The 23,125-nt window shown below is 39.8% G+C and overlaps 2 protein-coding genes across 2 annotated transcripts; one reads left to right on the top strand and one right to left on the bottom strand.

The window, feature by feature from the left end:
• Positions 1 to 6,844: 6,844 nt before the first annotated feature.
• On the top strand, positions 6,845 to 13,520 carry LOC137286670 (uncharacterized). Its single transcript, XM_067818647.1, has 7 exons — positions 6,845 to 7,191; positions 7,791 to 7,936; positions 8,473 to 8,529; positions 9,240 to 9,382; positions 9,931 to 10,081; positions 10,545 to 10,589; positions 12,388 to 13,520. Exons 1-7 carry the CDS (start codon positions 7,128 to 7,130, stop codon positions 12,517 to 12,519), a joined length of 738 nt encoding a protein of 245 aa, XP_067674748.1. The 5' UTR covers positions 6,845 to 7,127; the 3' UTR covers positions 12,520 to 13,520.
• A 200-nt stretch (positions 13,521 to 13,720) lies between these two features.
• On the bottom strand, positions 13,721 to 21,159 carry LOC137287678 (uncharacterized). Its single transcript, XM_067820069.1, has 6 exons — positions 21,006 to 21,159; positions 19,248 to 19,393; positions 18,831 to 18,887; positions 17,978 to 18,117; positions 17,049 to 17,199; positions 13,721 to 16,097 (listed from the first exon to the last, which is right to left on the bottom strand). Exons 1-6 carry the CDS (start codon positions 21,061 to 21,063, stop codon positions 16,044 to 16,046), a joined length of 606 nt encoding a protein of 201 aa, XP_067676170.1. The 5' UTR covers positions 21,064 to 21,159; the 3' UTR covers positions 13,721 to 16,043.
• Positions 21,160 to 23,125: the final 1,966 nt, after the last annotated feature.

The following is a 23,125-nucleotide window of genomic DNA, read 5'->3' as shown; positions in this document are numbered from 1 at the left end:
GCTATTTAAACGAACAAGGTAACCTTTTATTTAAAATTATTGTTAAATCCCTTTTTGTTAGTTTATTTTTACGCTGACAATTTCAGATAATTTCAATTAGTCGTGAAAATACAACGACAAATACAACGACATGAGCAGTAACACTCACTCACTTTACACGTCGTGTGTTCATGTTATCGCCTTTGCCCGTTTCTCGTTTGGCGTGTACACGCCATCTCGTTACATAAAGTACCAAGAGCCAAAGAAACACGGTCTTGCGCTTATTAATATAAACGCGGTTGAAGAACTTACATTTTCTGACATACATATGTATTTACGAAGATCAGTTATTTGTGTATGCTTTAAAGCGTGAATGATGGCGTGTTATTAAGTGAGATAAAACGACCTTTTCTATTGCAACATTCCCACAACTACTAACTACACTTTTAACCTTTGCCATCTTCTCAATGTCTGTGTTTCTTTCGTGTCGTGTTTGCAGTATACGGAGTGATCCAAATGTTAAGTGTATGTTTGTATTCGATTTGCAGTTCTATGTCTTTTCATTAATGGACCCTTTATTTGTTCCTGGACATGTGGTTTATAAGACAATTGTCAAACCACAAAGTACAACATGCTACTGCTGATTACATAACATTTTTATGTTCTGTAGAAAGTCACCTATTGCTAAATGGGCCATCGCTGTTTACTCTCAAACTTTGTACTTTCATACTTTGAGAAACGTTTGCATCTCCTGTGTGAGGATTCAGTTGCTACTGTTTTCACATATTGTGCCTATGTTAGGCAACCGAATCGGTTTGTTGGTGTGACGGACAAATGCTCTAATCACTAAGCTATCCACCATGTTATGTCTCGACCATGGTATTATTTTCACCTAATCTGTGGTGTGAATGGCATTCCCGAGTACCGCGCCGTGGTGTTACTGGAACACTGCAAAAGCGGCGTAAAACCATACTCACTCACTCCTGACATGTGACATTCCTGTTTATTCGGCGTCTGTATTTACAATGCATCCTTCAGATTAATGTTGTTGCTGTTGCATAATATTTATGTAAGTATGTGCATCTCACCGTTTTATGAGTACTTTATAAAAAATAAATCATTTTTGGTAATAAAACATTGATGTTGGTTTATTATTTTGCTGGGTGTTTCGTTGCATCAAGCCATGTTTACAACCATGTCACGTCCCGTTAGTGAGATGAATCAGGGAAATCTGTGGGTGTCCCTGGGTCAGAATCGGTTTAGTAGTACCTCATGATTGTCCCTCTGTGGGTGTCCATGGGTCAGAATATGTTCTGAGTAACGTGTGATTGTGGGTGTCCCTGGGTCAGAATAGGTTGTCAGTACCCCATGGTTGTCTGTCTGTGAGAGACACCTGGATCAGAAGAATACGTTGTCAGTACCTCATGGATGACTCTCTGTGAGAGACACCTGGGTTAGAATAGGTTGTCAGTACCTCATGGTTGTCTGTCTGTGAGAGACACCTGGATTAGAATAGGTTGTCAGTACCTCATGGTTGTCTGTCTGTGAGAGACACCTGGATCAGAAGAATACGTTGTCAGTACCTTATGGATGACTGCCTGCGAGAGACACCTGGGTCAGAATAGGTTGTCAGTACCTCATGGTTGTCTATCTGTGAGAGACACCTGGGTTAGAATAGGTTGTCAGTACCTCATGGCTGTCTATCTGTGAGAGACACCTGGGTTAGAATAGGTTGTCAGTACCTCATGGTTGTCTCTCTGTGGGTGTCCCTGGGTCAGAATAGGTTCTCAGCACCTGATTACAACATATATCTACCATACATAACACAATATTTTAACAACAATATGTAATATCGATCCTATTCAAGTGTGAACATTGAAAGAAAACGCGTCCATGAAGGAGAGTTATCTCCATTATAGCACTCTTCATCCTATTTTAACACCTATGTGACATGCAGAGGGATCTATGCAACAACAACTACAGAATGATAATATATGTTGTGATAAATCTGTTTAGTGTGTCTTGTATTTGTTGTAGAATACACTAGAATACATTCTAAGTTGTAGAATAATAACTGGAATTTATGCATTTCGAATTTTACGTACCGTTTTCAAAATCTTTTTCAAAACGTTTTCATCCCTACTTGACATAAGTCTTGCAAAAGTTTCCCTACACGGGTAACTCATATAAATATAATGTAAATATTCATTTCTTGCATCTTTATAGCGTTGCCAGATCATTAACCGGTGATATTCATCTTCATCTGATGACATGCCTTTGTCATGACAGTATGAATAAGGTCTACTACACTAGGGTGTATTATTATGCCTTCCTGTTTCGATTGCAACTATTACATCTGAACTGGCTTAAAACATGTTTGTAATGCCATGGAATGTCTAGAGGTAAATATCTTTCAACACGCAGCCTTGTCTTAAACTGAGAGTATGTCTGACATTTGTTCAAAAGTGAAACAGTATGGTGCCAGTCTTGGTTCAAACAATCAAGCAATCACTGCCTAAAGAGTGAGATAAAGGTTTTTACATTTCCCATGTCTTGTTTTATCCACAAAACACCAAAACCAAACTGAAATAAAATATTTCTGATATGCGATGCCCATGTAATTCTCCCTACATCAAGTGTCTTAAGCATACTATAAGCTTGATAAGGTATTCTGTTTTTATCCGTCATAGTCAAATTACACCAATATTTAACTGGTTTTAAGAAGTAATTTTGTTGAAGAGGAACCCTGCCACATTCACCCAAAGCCATAACAATACATATATATTTATTCAGCCTCAATACTCTCTTGCATAACTGAGTTTGTACTTTTTCAACAATTTGTGAATACTGGACACCCCACAACTCTGCTCCATACGTAACTATAGGTAAAATCATTGTATCAAAAACTTTAAATACATCTATACAGGAGACTAATCCGTATTTATACTGATAACCATAGAATGACATTAAAGCCTTATTTGCCTGAGATGCTATGCAACTCTGTGCTCTAGTCCATGATAAGGTAGGAGTTAACACAACACCAAGGTATCTATAGCTATTAACAACCTCTATTCTGTTTCCCTTAAAGTACCATTTTCCATAGGATCTAAGAGATCCTCCTCTACGGAACAGCATGATTTTAGTTTTGTTTATGCTTACCTTCGTTCATGTCTCGTCACAAAACCTTTCCAGAACATTTATATTCCTTTGAAGCTGAGCAACAACATCACTAACGTTTGGTCACTCTTGAGACATGAAAATACAATTTCCACCTTGCTCCTCAAGTATAACTGATAACTGATAACTGATTTATGAAAATGATAAATATTATAGGACTTAAAATTGCAGGTTTGCCTAGTTCTGATATTACGCTGAAAAACTCTGTTGTTCCACCAGGTGTTCTGACACAGGATGAAAGTGCTGAATACATTGAAATAATTAATTTCAGAAATCTACCTCTAACACCGATATCTTATAAACTCTGAAACAAGACCCTATGGCTAATACAATCAAAAGTCTTTATAAAATCAATGAATACACAATAGATTCGACCATTTTTCTTGGAAAGATATTTTTGAACCATTGCTTGCAATGAAAACATTTGATCAAAAGGTGAATGATTTGGTCTGGTCCGTATTGTAACATGGTTCTCCGTAGCTGATGGCAGCTTGCTCGGTATTAGCTGGACCGATAGCTGGTAAGACTCGACACCCATACTGTGATATGGTTCAACTCTACTGTAATATATTTCACCCCTACTGTAACATGGTTCACCCCTACTGTAACATGGTTCACCCCTACTGTAATATGGTTCAACTCTACTGTAATATGGTTCACCCCTACTTTAATATGGTTCACCCCTACTTTAATATGGTTCACCCCTACTTTAATATGGTTCACCCCTACTGTAATATGGTTCAACTCTACTGTAATATGGTTCACCCCTACTATAATATGGTTCACCCCTACTGTAACATGGTTCACCCCTACTGTAACATGGTTCACCCCTACTGTAACATGGTTCACCCCTACTGTAACATGGTTCGCCCCTACTGTAATATGGCTCACCCCTACTTTAACATGGTTTACCTCTACTGTAAAATGGTTCAGTACGAAGTTGTTACCTCAGCGCGTTTCTTCGGTGTAACTGCTAACTGAACAACTATCAACATGTCTGGTTACATGTAAGTATATTTTACAATTTGCTTAGAAATTTTGGGAAGTACATGACATACAGGTGTGTGTGTATGTGTGTGCGTGCGTGCGTGCGTGCGTGCGTGTGTACATTTATTGTACATAGATTTTACGTGGAGCTCATTCACATTGCGTTTCCATAAACACCATCATCACCATCTTCCCAGCCACAGATTATAAACAGTCCCTAAATTGAGCTTAGTTTATGTGCTCCATTACCATACTGCACTATATTTTGTAATTTTGTAACTTTCAAATGACGAGATATTACGCTATAGTATAAAATTATCAGATGAATACCAGCGCGTTGAACATTTGAACTGTATCCTAAATATATCATTATTGTTTCATAAGGTCCTTAATAACGCGGCATCAAGCTTACAATAACACGCACCATGTGTGGAGCCCATTTCTGGTGTTCCCCGACATGATATTGCTTGCATATTGCTAACAGCGGCGTAAAACAATACTCACTCATTAAATGTTTGACACTGATGTTCCTCAATTCAAGTGAACATGATAATACATTTTGTGTGAGATAGGTGACTAGTTCGACAGTGCCACCATAGTTGTCAATATATGGGCAATAATAGGATGTTTATTAGGGACATCTGCAACAGTTTTTGTTTTGGGGGACTTGCTACTTAAAGATTTGTTGCCTGGGTCTGGGTATGTCCTTGTAGTTCACTTCAGCTCTGGCAGAAGGACATGTTGTGAAAGTTTAATTTCCAAGATGATGACCCGTGACGCTCAGTGTTAGAGCTGATATTCAGAAGCCCATGCTTCTCGTAAGACGGGATTGGGTGATCAGGCTCGCTGACTTGCTTGAGTCAGGACATCGTATCCCAGTTGACCAATGCTCGTAGACCAATGCTCATGATGTTGGATTGTCTGGTCCTGATTTGATTCATCAAAATTAGGTCATATGAAGCACAGGCAAACTGTAGCGCAAATGGGCAGCGCAGCATAGAGAAAAAGACTAGCCTTCTCTACATGCGAGCGAAGCGAGCAAAGGTTGGTAACGCACTTTCCTCGCTTCAGTTCCACAAATATTTTTAATGTCAAAATAAAATTTCGCTACCATCACTTCACTGGGTTGTGCTCTCACATTTCCAACCCCATGTTGAACAATTACTCATGTGAAATATTTTTTATTCAACATTTTAAGCGCAATCCATGGTAGATCAGACCGTTCTTCGCCTCCGTTCCCCCTTCCAGCTTCCGGGTCAACTGAGTGAAGGAACAGGAGGGTCTTATACTGTATTGAATACTTACAGTTACCCCCCCTGCATCATTCACCCATTACGCCGGAAGAGTTTTTATGTAGAATAAATATTGCGAACATTCTAACAATAGCGACGACTGATAAGACAAATAAACTCCAACAGGTTCACGATAAAATTAGGCAATCTGGTATTTCTTTTTAATTTCTGCTTATTCCGTCACTCCTTTCTACTGGAAACTGGCAGAGGTAATGAAGAACGATCTGAATACCGTGAGTGGCGCTTAAAATGTTGAATAAAACATATTTCACGTGAGTAATTACTCAGAATGGGTAAGAAATGTGACAGCACGGCCATGTGAGGAAATGGAAGTGTACCTTTGATGGTGGCGATATTTTATTTTGACATGAAAGATATTTGTCGAACCGAAGCGAGGAAAGTACGTTGACAACCTTTGCTCGCTTCGCTCGCATATAAGAAGACTTGTCATATTCTTTATGCTGCGCAACAGTTTGCCTGTGTATGAATAAATGAACAAAATTTCTCCATTCAGAGTGTCCCAACACTGTAATCATCCACTTATACATGGTTGTCGGGTAACTTTCTACCAAATGACAACGTTAACACCACACCCGCTTTCATAAGCTGGTCCTCTGTCGTCAGTGTTTGATGGATAGGTTGTAGAATTTCTTTGACAGTTTCACCCTGCGAACACGCCAACAGTGCATGTTGGCCTTATTTGCATACGGGTGCAAAAGTGCCCCAGTCGTGAAATTCGCTGTGAAGAGCTGCTTCAGAAATCTATCATCGTGGGTTCGAACGCAAAATTTATTCTGATTGTTTTCAAGTTTATCAGGACCGTGGATTTAACCATGCCACAATGAAACTGAAATACTATTACAACATCGTTAAGCAAACTCACTCACTCACTCACTCACTCACTGAACAATATCTGTAGAAAACGTGAGAATCCCGGACTACTGCAGGCTAAGCTGATAATCTGTCTCGTTTATAGTTCGATGAAATGATGAACAACAAACCAAGAGAAAACAAGTAGATATATCTGCTCCTACTTTCCAATCCTTTTCATTTGTTTTTCGTTTGGAATCGTGTTAGAACTGACCTTCAAAAAACAGAAGTTTATCGTAAGAGGCGACTAACGGGATGGGGTTGTCAATCTTGTTGACGTGGTTGACACGTATCCCAATTGCGTAGATCGATGCTCATGCTGTTGATCACTGGATTGTCTGGTGAAGACTCCATTATTTACAGATCGCCGCAATATAGCTGGAATATTGCTCAGCGCGATGCTAAAGACGAAAACACAAGACCTGATCCTGGTTTGGATGGACAGAAACCATTACCAACAATGCACCACATTCTATTACCATGAATCATTGTAGTATTGTTGAAATAAAATATTTTAGTTGAACCGTCCAACCACCTGGAATTCGTTAGTAAACCACCTGTACACTGACCCTATCAATTACCGCTATGCCCGCGTACCCCTGTCCCATTGCAGGACGCGTCACGCTCCACTATCCATGGCCCCGTGAATCACTAATCACTCACGCTCCTTGTTGAACACAGGAGCAGACGACAGTTGACAGTCACGTGACATTCCATCTATTCAAAGACGAGGCGTGCGTCAGAGAAAGGCTGGTGTTTGTGAGAGGTGTAACGTAACGTCTAGTGTACGGTATATGGTGGTTGAATCAAAGTAACTTCACCATGGCGTCCCAATCACGGACCAACATCTTCAATGGCGTCTTCTGCGGGCTGATGATATTTTTTGGTGAGTTCGAGCAACGTCCTGTTTTCGTGTAGAGTGTGAACGGGCCCTAACACATTGGCTTGTGCTGTTTACATAGTTTACTGGAGTGATCGTTCCCGTGACGGCATAACCGGTGTACATGATGTGAATTGTATTCCAGAACATGCTGACCTACTTCGGCATGTATTTACACAGTGATGCGTTAAGCAATTACACAGGGCAATCCTCACCTGGGTTCACGCACTATTTACAAGTGATCCACTGTATACCTGAAACGATTGTATACCTGGAATAAATAGACAGTCACATTGACCCCACCTCTGCATGTTTATTTGGAGACATTTAGATATGCCATTCTAAGTGAAACTACCTGAGCCCTCTCATTTCCGCCCAGGTATTGTTGTCACCTGTCAGTGTGCTGCTATTATTAGCTCTGGCAATGGCGGCTTGGAAACAATGTCTCGCAACAGGCTGGACGCGCTGAAATAGTTTAATCAAATCATTTTCCGACATTTCCCGACTGTATAAATTAGTTTCGATGTGACCATCCCACTTAGACGTAGATTCATCTGTCTGTATTTATTCTCCAGGAAAGTGTTGACACGCCCCCTTGTTTGTAGGTATCGCCTTCTCACTGTTCGTGTACTTCCTTTTCCACACCGTATCACTGTCGACCTTCGACTACACGGGGCTGCAGGTTCGAACCGCGGACTTCAGGGGCCATGCTTACCTTGCATCATCAGACCTTTGGGCTATTGGTTTTGTTGTAAGTATAGTCCAGTGATTGGCTACCTAGTCAAAGACAGTTCATTTAATAAATAAATTTTGGCGCTGAAATGTTTCGTGATTGACGTAGTTACAAAATTATGGTGTAATATTCTGCACGAATTATTTTATTTTAAATGCACAAGTATTTACCTGAAAATGTGCAATAACGAGATGAACACAATGCTATTTCTCATTGTCTCACACGTGCATGCAATACCGACCCGTGGAGGTCCCGGGGTAGAATAGGCCTTCAGTAAAGTATGCTTGCCATAAAAGGCGACTATGCCTGTCGTAAAAGGCGACTAACGGGATTGGGTGGTCAGGCCCGCTGACTTGGTTGACACGTCATTGATTCCCAACTGCTCAGATCGATGTTCATGTTGTTGGTCACTGGATTGCCTGGTCCAGACTCGATTATTTACAGACCGCCGCCATATAGCTGAGTGCGGCGTAAAACTAAACTCACTCACTGCATGTAATACTAATGTTTGATTGAGGGTGTTTATTCATGCTAATCTCAACTTGTTATTGCAGTACATGATCCCTGGTGTGCTGGGTGTGGTCAGCACAATCGTACGTTTCAAGTGGCTTGTAAGTATCCGACCCGGAAGTAATGCTCATATCACGCATTGAGATTCAAAATCATGTGTTATCGATCAATCTTCCTTTCATGGTACTATCGCTTTGTTTTGTTCAAATTTAAAATAACTTATCAGTCTTGTCATTTTGAGTTATCATAACTCACAACTCGCAGTTTTATATGTCATTCAGATTCATATATTGCATTTTGAATCTATGTGGAATACAGTTGTATAGTATGCACTAAAATATCGTTCATGGTATTACATAACACACAGGTCGCTGAAAATGCTGATATTCGTTCAAGCAGTCAGTCAATCCATATTTCCTGAGGACTTGCACCTTTGGGATGTAACACTGGTCCATAACTTGGACCCTTGGACCCATTGCCACCAGCTGAATAGAAGCTTTCCAATAAATGCTGTTTCTTGTTGCCGAAATTGTTTCCAAAACGTCACGTCAGCAACTTATGTTGTTTCGTGTTTCAGTATATCATCCAGCTGGTATGTTTCAGTATATCATCCAGCTGGTGTGTTTCAGTATATCATCCAGCTGGTATGTTTCAGTATATCATCCAGCTGGTGTGTTTCAGTATATCATCCAGCTGGTGTGTTTCAGTATATCATCCAGCTGGTGTGTTTCAGTATATCATCCAGCTGGTTTGTTTCAGTATATCATCCAGCTGGTGTGTTTCAGTATATCATCCAGCTGGTGTGTTTCAGTATATCATCCAGCTGGTGCTGTGTGTGCTAACACTACTGGCCATGGCCGGGGTATTCGTCGCGAGTGTTATAGTGGTGCGTTTCTTCACATCTGAGTATGATACGACCGGTTGCCAGACCATATATGGCACATGTGTGTGCAGGTAGGTGAACACTCTTCAACTCAAGCCCCATTGTTTTGGTGTTTTTCGGAATTGTGGAAAACGCATGTTTTAATTTGTATATGGAGTGAAGCGTAGGAAGGTGCTTTGAATCAGAAGATTCACCATATATTAATTTATCAAAACACTTGTTAGGCTGTAAAATGCCTTTTCCCCAAGGGGTTGTCTGTGAATGTGATGTGCATGTGACTGCACATCAACGATTATGTATCTCTACCACCGACAAGCAGTTCTCAGACTGGACAGTCCATTATTATTTTCCGATCTCATAGGAGGTGTTATTTTCGTTTTAAAAACATTTGCTCCCAAATCCGGCGAATGAGAAATGTTAAACATTGTCCACTTTATTAGGAGAGTTTTTCGTAAATGTTCTTAATGTCGTTTGCGTTAGGTTCGAATCCTTGATTCATCCCGATGCGGAATTTCTATCTCACAGCCCAGTGCGTGTTCTTTATCATCCAGCATGGAGCTGACAGTGAGAGAATGGAAATACTTTCCTAATTTCCGTTAGCTTGTTTTTTTGTCTTCAGCACAGTCCTGTACAGCAGTTTGAACTATACGTGCCTGGACATCGACATCATCCGCGCCACCGCTATTGGTAGCGTGGTCATGATCGTATTTGGCTGGCTGTCTACCCTAGCCGCTGCCATTTTGAGTGGGATGCTATCCTTCTTCATGGAGGTGAGTCAACACCACCTGCTCTTGGGCGCATATGTCAGTGTAGTCATCCTTGTTTGGGGGTTCCTATACAGCTGTAGTATTCCTTGTATTGGGGTTCGTATACGGCTGTAGACATCCTTGTGTGTAGACATCTTTGTATTTGTGTTCAGATTCAGTAGCAGGCATGCTTGTATTGGTGTTGAGTTATTTCAGTATGCATGCAAGTCCTGGAGCTCAGATGTGGTGTCATCACCGAATTTTAGTGGTCCAGTCGTACAATTTTCACCCTAATTTTGACATTTACACCAAATGGACTTTGTTTGAGAGTCAAAATATTCGCTTGCACAGACGTCAGTATATACATGTACACAGGTGTTTACTTGTTCATGTATTGCAGTTAGCTATGGATATACACTTGAATAATGCCAGCTTGACGATAAAGTTGATTAAAAATTCTACAACATTCTTTCCTTTTTGTTTCCAGGAGTTCAAATCCAGTTCCAGCATATCCAAATCCCGGAGCAAAGAGGTAAACATGAGCAACGTACTCTATGACGAAGACCAGTCTCTCTCTGGACAAGAGCCTTACTCCCGTCGATATCACTCAAAAGCTTAGCTTGAAATGCACGAATTATGTTAGTGTTACGAATACCGTTCAAGATCGCTGTATCCCAATAATCAAGGCAGACTCCAGACAGAAATCGGTCCCCAGTACCCCTTCGTTTGTTGTTGGAATGGACATAATTATTGCACTGTCTGTCAGTTGATGTCCAGAGGTAGTGGTCCCTGTATGTGAGCCAGTATACCCTAGCCCCCAGGCCATCGGGCAGGATTCTGCCTATTATTCAAAATACTCCTACATTATTTTCAGTAAAGAGACTCACACACGATATAAGAGTATAAGTATAAACCGGCAATAGTCTTTTAACATTTTTTCCAACAACCAATTTCTTCAGAAAGTACACCCAGTCGTTGCCAAAAGCAAATCCCATTGCAACCAATGTCCACCCATACAGTCAAGCCATCCGCTATCTGAGGTCTTTTCGTTCGCTGCCGAATTTTGGTTTGGCAGCAGAACGAAATATTCTTGAATGGATCAACTGGGAAACGGTCAAAATCTTCCCTGCATCCACAGTTTACCAAATGCTGACGATAGCCTTTACACCAGTTTAGAAGGGCAGGTGTTGCCAGCAATTGCAGATCTCAGACCAGAGATTGTATATTCGAAGCACCTCTGGTTGGAACACGCCTCAGCTTCAGCTGCGGAGGGATTGGTGAATTCAATTGATTGTTTCGTCACAATAGTCTGGGTCTTGTCCCAGTGAGAGTACTGTCCCTAGTGCCCAGTTGTAATCTTATCTTCTCTGACCGCGGTATTTTTCATGCAACTCAATTTCATGGTGTGTGAGATCGAGCAACTGTCTGTTTTATTACAATGTACTTGTTAAACAGTCCATTCGCCGCATCTTCCAGCTGTACGTCCTTGACCTCAGACTACTGTCCGGACGAAACAAAGCAGTGATTGATATTGTGAGGAAACGCTCCTTACCTACGACGTACGATGATACAACCTTAACCAAGTCACGGACCCATAACCGCCTCTCTCTTACCGCACGCGTTTGTCACTGGGGACCTTTTCTAAACTGGGCTGCTTGTTTTTTTTATTTTTGGAGACGACCCATGTACATATTATTTGTAACTTCCGAGTACTTTTGTACTCGTTGGCTTTACCTATGCATTTAAGTTAATGTCATGCTTTGAATAGAGCAGAAAACGCTCTGCAGTATGTACAGATGTTTTCGCAATATAGCATGTGGTTCGAAGAATAATCTACATCTTGACACACAAGCATGTATTTACTCATTCATTAAAATCATTTTTTCAAAGTAGAAATGTGTTTTCGGGAGTTTATAACCCACCAGCCTGTCCTGCATTTGCAACTGGCAATGGCGCTCATTGTGTCGGCCTGACTTACATTTGCCACTTGTGGTACTATACTGGTCGGCCTGACTTACATATGCCACCTGTGGCACTATTCTTGTCGGCCTGACTTACTTTTGCCACGTGTGGTTATATATTTGTCGGCCTGGATTGGATTTGCAGGGTTTTATGTGTCAACCTCAATATGACACTAACCCTGCTACAGGTATCGACCGAGGGATTCATACAAGGGGCAGGGTATACAGCTGTATAGAGCGGTAAACTGGGCTAAAGAGATATATAATCTCCATTATGATTTAGTTGATTTTAAAATTCAATATATTGATTAATAATACAGCTGAGATTAAAATCGACATAAAACAACATTCATTCCTCCCTGTTTCCAGACTTTCAAATCCAGTTCGAGCATATCCTCCAAATCCCGGAGTCAAGACGTTTACATGACCAACATAGCCTTCGACGAAGACCAGCATCCCCGACAAGAGCCTTATTCCCGTCGACATCATTCCAAAGCTTAGCTCAAACCCACGACTTTGGTGACTGTTACGGGTTCTGTTGATGTTGCCGGTGATCCTTCCTTGAATATTATGGTGGATCCGGGTTAGACTGGGGCAGAGTGCCCTATGTTGCTAGTAAGATGTTATTCAGTGTAACCTGGTATGAGAAGCCTAAACACGTCGATACATACAAAGTGCATATCAAATATCAACACGAGTTAATAAAACTTTAAAGCTCCAAATCTTACAATGGAATTTTAAACTATTATTGACGAATGTGAGACGTGGTTGTTAGATCAGCGTTATCACCCAAAATCATTATTCGTTTTTAGGTTGTGCACATAAACAGTTACTGGAGTGTAAAAGAACATGGAACCATCTTTATCAGTATGAGAGAAATTAGTGAAACCATGAAATCTGACGTCATTGTGACTGATATCGTCAGAATAATATGCAAATCAGGTGGCCGAGGAGATACAAGTCATATCTCATCTAAGCTATAAGCTGATTCTCGGCTCCCTTTGCTTGCACCAATGGTATTACGATAAGACGATGGGACCAAGCTGAACCGAAGCTGTAACTCCCCTGGAGGGTTTTGGATGATAAACAATCAACCAGCAACGTTGATGTTAATACAATTCTGGCTGCCAAAGTTTCAGGTACACATTTTATATAGGTATTAAACTTTGATTGAAAAACATGAACGATTATCCCACGAATATCCCGCCTACTGCAACAATATTGTCTCAAACTTGATGTAACGCAGTTGTTATGTTTAAAGATAACGACTGTACGTTCTCACTCCATATCTATATATATATGTATGTCTTTACGTTATAAATCACCCTTTATGTAATCCACAGAAAGGTCTGAGATACACTTTGAAAAAGTTCTCACATCCAGCTGAATTCATGGTTTGGAAGTTGATATGTAAGTCAAGAGTCCCACCAACGCTCAAAATCCTGTGATCTGTTTTATATCATTGTATGTACTCATCCATTAAACTTCTTTTCAAAATTAGATGTGTTTTAAACAGTTTGTGACCTTAAAGTGTTTTCCAGCGTTGCATTTTCCCTTACTATGTGGCGGTCTAGCTCGCACTTATCTATGGAGCAGTTACGTGCCGTCTTGACCGTTTCCTTGTGACGACCGACACAGCGACCCGAGACAACATTCTCTTGTGTTGCCCACGCTGGTAACCAGAATGAGCTGCACAACCTTCTTCAGTTTGTGTATTTATTGCTTCAACAGTTTACATGAATCAAGTATACAAATACACGAACGTATCAACAAGTAGCACCATATATCCATCCATCCGTCCACACCTCGACTGTCTCACATTTGTGTCGGGACTCGCTGCCTTTCTACAATGAACAAGCTGACAAGTGGGATTGTTCTGAATGCGGCTTTAAGTAAAAAACATATTCAAATCTGTTATAAACATGAACAGTTGTACTTCATAATTATACTGTTTCACAAAACTGTTTATATTCACACTGGGGCTCCTGGGTGGAGGAAAAGTAGATCAGCAGTTGGGAGTTCAATAGAATATTTGGGAGTTCAATAGAATATTTGGGCAAGTAAGTGAAATCGGTTGTTTGTTGTTTATTGACGCATTTAGTACTTTCCAGGGGTGTAAAGGTATCGAGTCTAGACCAGACGATCGTGTGATTGCAACATGAACATCGATGTACACAATGCTAAACGAGAACAGCTAACCGAGTCCGAGTCTGTTCTATATACTACTCTCCTGACGACAAACAAATTGTCATCAGGTGTGTATCGGACCGACATGACAGCTCGATGTTCTCCTGGGTGGGTGATCATGTCATGATACGCTATTATACATACATTGTAGCAACTGTATGTCATTCTACTGTACAAAACAGAAAAGATGTTGTATATGGGGTAAAGGGGATGATTCCAAGATACTACTATCGCACTGTATGTAACTGCTGAATCATATGTCGGTTTAAGACATTCTTATACAATTTATTAATGTTGGGTCACAAAACTGACATTAAAAAATAAAAAAAATATTCATATGCTCATATATTGTAAAGGACAGCCATGTATAAATTGTCACTTCATTTCTCTCGTGCCCTGAAACGGACAGAGTTGGTATGAAACAATGTGCTACATTTTGAAATGTACAACACTGTAACCTAATTTGTATGAAGGCGTATTTGTGATGGGTTAAAATGTGCAACACTGTAAGCTAGTTTGTATGAAAGCGTTTGTGTGATGGGTTACGATGTACATCACTGTAACCTATTTTGTATGAAAGCGTTTGTGTGATGAGTTACAATGTACATCACTGTAACCTAGTTTGTATGAAGGCGTTTGTGTGATGAGTTACAATGTACATCACCGTAACCTAGTCTGTATGAAGGCGTATTTGTGATGGGTTAAAGTGTACAACACTGCAACCTAGTTTGTATGAAAGCGTTTGTGTGATGAGTTACAATGTACATCACTGTAACCTATTTTGTATGAAAGCGTTTGTGTGATGAGTTACAATGTACATCACTGTAACCTAGTTTGTATGAAGGCGTTTGTGGGATGGGTTACAATGTACATCACTGTAATCTAGTTTGTATGAAAGCGTTTGTGTGATGAGTTACTATGTACATCACCGTAACCTAGTTTGTATGAAGGCGTTTGTGTGATGAGTTACAATGTACATCACCGTAACCTAGTCTGTATGAAGGCGTATTTGTGATGGGTTAAAATGTACAACACTGCAACCAAGTTTGTATGAAAGCATTTGTGTGATGGGTTACGATGTACATCACTGTAACCTAGTTTGTATGAAAGCGTGTGTGTGATGGGTTACAATGTACATCACCGTAACCTAGTTTGTATGAAGGCGTTTGTGTGATGGGTTAAAGAGATGCTTTAAGCAGCACCTCAACCTTATAATGGCGGGAGACTATATCAGTGGAATCGAACTTGGATGTTTGGCGAGGCAAATCATAGCTCCACTATCCTACTCTATTCAGCTCACACGTTCATTTCATTCCACAGAAATTCCATACGATATAAAAAACTATAAAATCAATATGCCGTGATTCCACTGACTGTCCACGAGCCCTAGGATGTATGAAAAACATATAAATATACACGTAAATGTTTGCTCTACCTCCATGGGCAGTGTAATACACATTGCCCTCAACTACTCATCTTTTCGAAAAGCATCTTAGAAATATATATACAGTATGTGCATCTTGTATAAAAACATGTTCTCTCATTTGTCACTATAATAGAGCGTCAGGTTAGACGTGCCAGGTAACACCAGCAGTCGTTGTAGAAGTCGTGAACTAAGCAAGTTTCATGATGCCTCAGCCTGTTTTTGATGGAGTCGCAGGGAGTCAGCAAACAGTCAACATACACTGTGCACTGGTTCTGGAAATGTCGTTTACAAGCTTCCACATTTCGACCAAATGTACTTATCTAACAGTATGTCTGATGTCAAGGTAACACACCAATATAACTGTTGTCAGGGTGACACTTCAACTGTATGACCGTTGTCAAGGTAGCGCCTATCATATTTTGTTCGTCCTGTCCCTCATCGGCATATCTGAAGACCTCGCAGCCTCCTGGATACAGAAAAAGGAGATAATTATAATGTTTGTTGTGTAAGGCCGCACTCGGCTGTACCTCAATAACAGTTTGAAGAAGACAATCCAATGGTTGATATTGCGAGTAAAGACACGCTATTGGTGAGACGCCATTACGAAGTCCTAGTAACAGTGACGGGTAGTCTAATTGATCCTCTGAGATATCTCTCACGATCAGCATGATCGGCGCTGAGGTAATACATTGTCACAGAACAACACTGGTGTAATAAGTCAGATTTAATGAATTAGCTTGACATTTGATATTTACTTGCTTCAAGTTTCTGAAAGTAATATTTTGGTGGTAAAGCCCAGTGGTTAAACAGGGGTTCTCAAATCCCATCGCCCGACGCCTGGGACAAGTCAGTTTTCATTTCGGGCAATCAAATAATGGTATCTTACTTGTCCGTGGACTACTAGATAATTTCCACTTATGGTTTCAAGCTGCAAATAATCTTGGGTCTCATTTCATATCTGCTCATAACGAGGCTATTAAAATTCGCAATGATAATAAAGTAGAGCTGGTAGAGAGTGAAATTATCACTCTTCGATAAACAGTCCAGTAAACATTAACATCACGCATTATGTCATAAAATTGGAGCAAGTGGAAAATTAGTCAGGACAAATTACTTTCTCGCTTCAAGTGGCTTTTCAAAATATTTTTGAAGCCCTGGTTAAAGCATCTATTTGTGAAGATTCAGCATCTGTGAAACACATCACTAACTCTACCATCATACTCTGCAGTCTTTCGGGCAATTGAGTAGGGTACACTTTGAAGTAACATATCAAAATTCACGAAATGTGCTGACTGGCGTATGTTCTAGTGTCGTTTGATGGAGAAGTCTACAAATTGACACTATTTTATGTTCAACATTGTATTTTCTTATATGTGTAGAAAACCTGAATATTTGATAAAAACCGGAAGTAGCTCACCTTCTTGCCAAAGGCCACTATGCCGCTGATGATGGCGGCGGCCAAGGTACACACCCATCCTAGGATGATCATAGCAACGACCCCTACAGCCATGTCGTACAGCTCGTTCAGCTCCTCGCAGGGAAAGTGCCAGTTGTTGGGAATAATCTGGCTTGAAAGTTAAGAAAAGACGTTTCAACAATATTATGTTACTTGCTGTGTCAAGCCACAATTTCACATATTCACATTTACCTCAAGACCAACACACATTCGCTAGTTCATCAGCGTCAAATATATTCATTATATAATAATATTCGTCAATATATTCACCACATGACAATATTCCTAAGAATATTCGCATGTGATATATTAAGTATAGTCAACATGTAACAAAAACTCATACCATGTTCGTAGTATGTCAGTATGTTTATGTCTATCATATGTCAGTATTCGAGAGAATACTTGCAATAGAACAATATTTGTTAGCATGTTCACCAAATGGCATGTCAGTTATTACATTCGCATTCGTGAAATATTCACAGTATGACTGTATTTGATAGTGCATTCACCAGTGTTCGTGGTAGGTTTTGTTCGAGTGTGTGCAGAAATAAGATTATAAATATGTTGTCCAAATCATTTGCGCGTGACACGTTCATGACAATCCCGAATCATTTCCAAATTTATTGTTTTGTTTTTTTAATCTTGCACTTTTAAGGTACCAGAATCTATGCGTGCATAAACAAAAACAAAAAACAAAAAAACAAAACAACAAAAACCCCGCAGATTATTGTTTGCGTGTTTTTTGCGTGAAAAACGCAGGTTTCTACGTTAACGCGAACACTGATTCGGTGTCATAATAACCGGATGACAATGTCCACAAGGATAGTTTACAGTGACAACATAAGTTAGCATTCGCCATGTGACAAAACCACAAAACGTATGTGACCAACCTGCAGACACAAGAGCGGCCAAAGCTCTGACAGAAATTCATGTTGATCGGTGAGAAAGCGCCAATGATGATCATGCTGACGATGAATATCCCCGCCATGATGAGCAGTGTGACAACACACACTATCATGTCAACTTTAAACTGTAACACAGAAACAAATTCGTGACGACACACACTGTCATGTCAACTTTAAACTGTAACACAGAAACAAATTCATGACAACACATACTGTCGTGTCAACTTTAAACTGTAACAGAAACAAATTCATGACAACACACACTATCATGTCAACTTTAAACTGTAACACAGAAACAAATTCATGACAGCACATACTGTCATGCCAACTTTAAACTGTAACACAGAAACAAATTCATGACAACACATACTGTCATGTCAACTTTAAACTGTAACACAGAAACAAATTCATGACAACACACACTATCATGTCAACTTTAAACTGTAACACAGAAACAAAGCCATGACATGCATTTAAAACATGTGCTGGATCCGACTGCATGGCCAGAGCTTTCCTCTTAACGTTCCCCTTATACGGAAAAGGTAGAAGTTGTAAACTGAAGCCGCAAATTGTGAAATTGTGTCAAGTTTGTGTCTCTGTGTAAGAGTAAGATTGCCATGCCAGTCATGAAAACAGAATGATAAAATACTATTAATGAATGTTTGTTAGAATAAGTTTAAGACATTAGTATCTCCAATAAATGATCACAATCTTCGCCGACAAGAAATAAATAAAAAAACACACAACCCCCCAAACTCTGCAGTGTCTTTGTGAAGCTATGAACTACTGATCTGTGCACGGTATACTATAGAAACATAGTGTCAACACAGATACTTACAAAAGTCTTCCCATTCATGAATGTTGCTATGATACCGACCACACCGCAAATAATGTACTGGAAATACAAGAAAAGAATGAAAAGAGTTTCTGTAAGTCAATTACATATTATCATATTTAATGTAGCTATGGCAACTTGGGCAAAAGAACTAATCAATATCCGAATTTAATATTAGCTATTTTGAAAGGTGCTTCAGCCACACCCCAGCCCGACAACAGAAGGAAAAGTGAAGAATGGGTCAAACAGTATACTAGGATAAGAGTAAAGCTTTGCGACACGAGAGCCCACGGAACACTTCTACACTGCCCGCTGTTGTTACTGTACGTGGTAATTAACATCATCTATGCACATTTGATGGTGAATGCTTTAAATGACGGTGACGGTAAAACAAACAAAGTTGGGTCACCCAGCACGTACCACCACGCCCACTATGTAGACAGGAGAGTCGGCATACGGGGCATAGCCATTGAAACTGTAGGGGGTCACTTTGTGCTCCCTGGCCTCGTAGTTGGCCCGTTCTATCAGCTTGTTGAAGAAGATTATTATGAGTAACATGGCGATCCCTGCAACAACAACAGCAACGGCAACAACGTCAAAATAGCAAGCGGTTTATAAACCTGTTTTGTGCAAATAGCACTGATATAGTACTAGAAAAACGTGACCTTTTCTGTGCTTTATCAAAGACGTCGGCCATATCCTGTAAATTACATTGACGTAATTATATAGGACAATGGTTAAGCAATTCTGTATATTTATACGTTCGTAATATTGACAGATACCGACACTACTAGTGTAGACAGAGGACAGTTTTCATCACAGGAGACTGAGTGAACACGTTTAATGTAGATCCGTCCAATGACAAGATCTGGATACCGAGAAGTGTGTTCGATACGTATTAAAACACATACATCAAACGCCATGCAATTTTTAACAAGAAAGTAAGCTAATATACGTGTAATACGTGAAGTCGTGCCATAAATTTACTTGAATGATTTTTTTACCCAGCTCTATGGGTTCCAACTTGCCTTTTGACTCACTCAACTAAACAATGTTCTTGGATTACGAAAACATGCTTTACTTGTTGAGTTGGTTTCTTCTAATTAACGTCTCACTTGTATGACAGAGGTCTGGATAGAATCAAGTTTGGACCAGACAATCCAGTGATCAACATCATGATCATGGATCTGCGCAGATGGGATGTCATGTATCCTCCAAGTCAGCGAGTCTGACCACCCGACCCCCTTAGTCGCCTCTCACGACAAACGTGGATTTTCCTAACCCGGGTATGTATTCTGTGTAACTAGTAAGGTGCTGGGGTGGGGTGGGGGTGGGGTTACATTCATGCTCGTATCCACACAGGGATATTTACAATCATGTCAGTGAAAAAAGTAGACAAAGTCACCACTGAGATATCTTTTGGTAAACCTGAATCATTCAAGACAATTTAAGTGCAAGCGGCTTTCTGATATGAACCTTGTGTACATACTACCTGAGTGATGTACTGCCAGGTGACAGGTCTGATTTAACGTGCAAATACAAACAGTGTTTATATTACTATGAGTCAAACGTTATAAACCATGGCGAATGTAGTCATGGTTACCGGTGTAAACCTGTGAATAGTGGCAGTTTAACCGTTAACTATTCAGTGAAGTGGTTCTATTCTTCTGTAATGGTTTTGTTTAGTAAAGATATAATCTGCATGTTCTAATAACAAATACAAGTTCCTACACGGCATTTAGAATTGAATAGAAGATTGCACCCTTGTAATGAATACGGGAAGGATTAAGCTTGTAAACTGACACAAGCCTCTTTGCGCTCAGTTGGACAAACAAGGGACCATATAGTAAACGAAATACCCACTTGGACGTCTTTTTGAAAAGTGCACAACGGCTGTTAAGCTCAACACTGTCAACAGACTGGAAATAACACGGACCGAAACCCGAAATACAACTTTTGTGCTTGTCATTCTCAAAAGACAGCAATACCGTCTTGTCCTCGTCAACACGAACGTCTTCGGTAGACGGTTGAGGAAAGATGGTATACCTGCGTTCGTGACGTCACGTGAGCGTGTACAGTGAATCAATAGATCGTGGCTATGGATGGAGGACCGCGACGAGGCAGGTGTTTGAAAACTGGAACAATCAACGTAGATACATTTAAACAAGATGGACTCACCCGAGATAATGGCAATTCCCGAGACGATCCCATGTCCTATCCTCAGTCCAGTCGACATGATGGAGATAGCTGTGGCTCTATGTTCCCGTTCTGAACTATGTGACAGCTTGAATAAAGGCTAGGCGTTCAGTGTTGTACACCGCGCCGTTCACATAGCATGTCACGTGACTATCTCATTCCGGAGAATGAGGTCACTTATGAAAACCATCAGACCATGGCCAAACATTGTTAACAACGCATGCAAGGACTGTATAAACTATATTGTGGTAGGGTTTGTGAAACATTGCCAATGTACCGACCAACATGAAATGTGTGCCATTGTGTTCACATTTATATGGTGTTTCTTTGCAAATGTATAAAATATTCTGTTTTTTTAACATATGCTTATAACAAGACACAAACAAAATAGTGTATAGTAAGTTCCGAGGCTCAGTACGTATATATTTACTCATCATAGATCGGTTTAAAGCTCACCCAGCTATATGTTAGTCATGGCCTTTGTGTTTTGCTAACAAGAAGGTAAAATAGTTTTCATTCAAAAACATGATACTGATACTTTACTCGGACCCCACATATCCGGAAACCTCGCCTTCCGGACGATTTTTTATTTATTTATATTACTGATACAAGTGTTGATCAGTATTGTGTCGTATTTCTACCACTTGTCGTTGTTTGAATTGTGTCAGTCTGTGGCGACGAATCACCGGGTCACTCATTTACTGTCCACGTCGAGAGAGGTCATCTGGACTGGACTATACATCACTGTTGTATAATAACTCCAGGCCACGTCATCCCTCCCCAGTACTTGTCTGATGCAACTAATTATTTACTCAAACTGTCAACGGTATGAATACCATGGTAGATGCACAGTTATTAATTAGATCGTCATTCATGTTATATCATCTGCGTCCAAACATCATTAAATAACTCAATACACGCATCATGCCTAAGAGTCCACAAACTGTAGCGGGTAAGACAGGACATTTATGTTATGTTTTTGGCACTCTTTTTATCATTGCATATGGAAGACTTTTGGTTAGTCATAAACGAAACACCATTAATTAATGGTTAATGGCTTGGTTAATTAATACCAAGCGCTTAAAAGCTAAAAAGCCGTCTGCTTCTCTCTCAGAACAGTTTATTCTCGAAAAAGACCCACCTACGGTGGTACATGAGAAAACATTGTGGATGGAAATGTATCTTCAATCAAGATGGCGGATAAAACATCTCATAAATTAAAGTGCAATAACTACAATTTGAGCATGCTAGAAAGAGTATTCAAAAACTTAGAGAGATTTTTAATGTGTTTTGTTTTCTGTACTGAGAATAGTTTTTTTCAGTTTGAATGCATTTGGCCATTTCTAGAAGTATTCTGGGATGTACATCACCCGCTGTTGGAGAAGAGCTTCGCATTTAACAAGATAATGGAATTCGTCCCCAACAGACGGAGAATCACAAAGTTTACAAAGTCTATTTTCTTTTGGAGTATTGGACCAGCGTCCTGTTTCGATGGGTAGATTATGGTTAGACAGCTTGAATTTAAGAATCGGTATATATATTTCTTTAGGAAGAAACAGATAGTTATCAAATAATATAGTGTCTTTAACAGTTTGATAGAATTTACCTTTGGAACTGGAGGACAGTTCAAAATGCCAATATTGTAGATACTGGTCTTTTAATGTTAATTCTATTTTAGATACCAAGTATTCAGTTGAGCAAAGAAAAGGGTTTTTGTATATTTCTGAAAGTCCACAATTATCTAAAATATCTTTAACACGTTTAAACCATTGTAATTGGTTTACAACGTTCGGTAAAGATGATGTTACAAAGTTATATAACATAGTTGACAGTTTCATATTGAGTGGGTTTATAGCTATTTTATGCCAGAGTGAGATAATTCTTTTATATATTTTAATGTATAGAGGATATCTTCCAAATTCTCCATATACCATATAGTTGGGAGTTGAGTTTCTAAGACCACTGGCGTATTTTAGAAATTTCAAATGTGTTTTTTTTCAATTAACAATAAGCTTTCACAACCCCATATTTCTGAACCATACATTAATATGGGAGCTATCATTGTGTCGAAGGCTGACATCAAACAGTCTAAAGGTAGATTC

Source organism: Haliotis asinina, chromosome 6, assembly GCF_037392515.1.
Source record: "Haliotis asinina isolate JCU_RB_2024 chromosome 6, JCU_Hal_asi_v2, whole genome shotgun sequence".
Classification (NCBI taxonomy): domain Eukaryota; kingdom Metazoa; phylum Mollusca; class Gastropoda; order Lepetellida; family Haliotidae; genus Haliotis; species Haliotis asinina.
This window is presented reverse-complemented; position numbering and strand designations above follow the sequence as displayed.

Bases quoted from the DNA above. Each gene is read 5' to 3' on its own strand.
- LOC137286670 (XM_067818647.1), top strand. From the start codon at position 7,128: ATGGCGTCCCAATCACGGACCAACATCTTCAATGGCGTCTTCTGCGGG. The intron at 7,937-8,472 runs GTAAGTATAGTC...TTGTTATTGCAG, and splicing joins TTTGGGCTATTGGTTTTGTT to TACATGATCCCTGGTGTGCT. The intron at 10,590-12,387 runs GTAAACATGAGC...CCCTGTTTCCAG, and splicing joins CCAAATCCCGGAGCAAAGAG to ACTTTCAAATCCAGTTCGAG.
- LOC137287678 (XM_067820069.1), bottom strand. From the start codon at position 21,063: ATGTCGACTGGACTGAGGATAGGACATGGGATCGTCTCGGGAATTGCC. The intron at 18,118-18,830 runs GTAAGTATCTGT...TCTGTGTTACAG, and splicing joins TCATGAATGGGAAGACTTTT to TTTAAAGTTGACATGATAGT. The intron at 17,200-17,977 runs GTTGGTCACATA...TTAACTTTCAAG, and splicing joins GGCCGCTCTTGTGTCTGCAG to CCAGATTATTCCCAACAACT.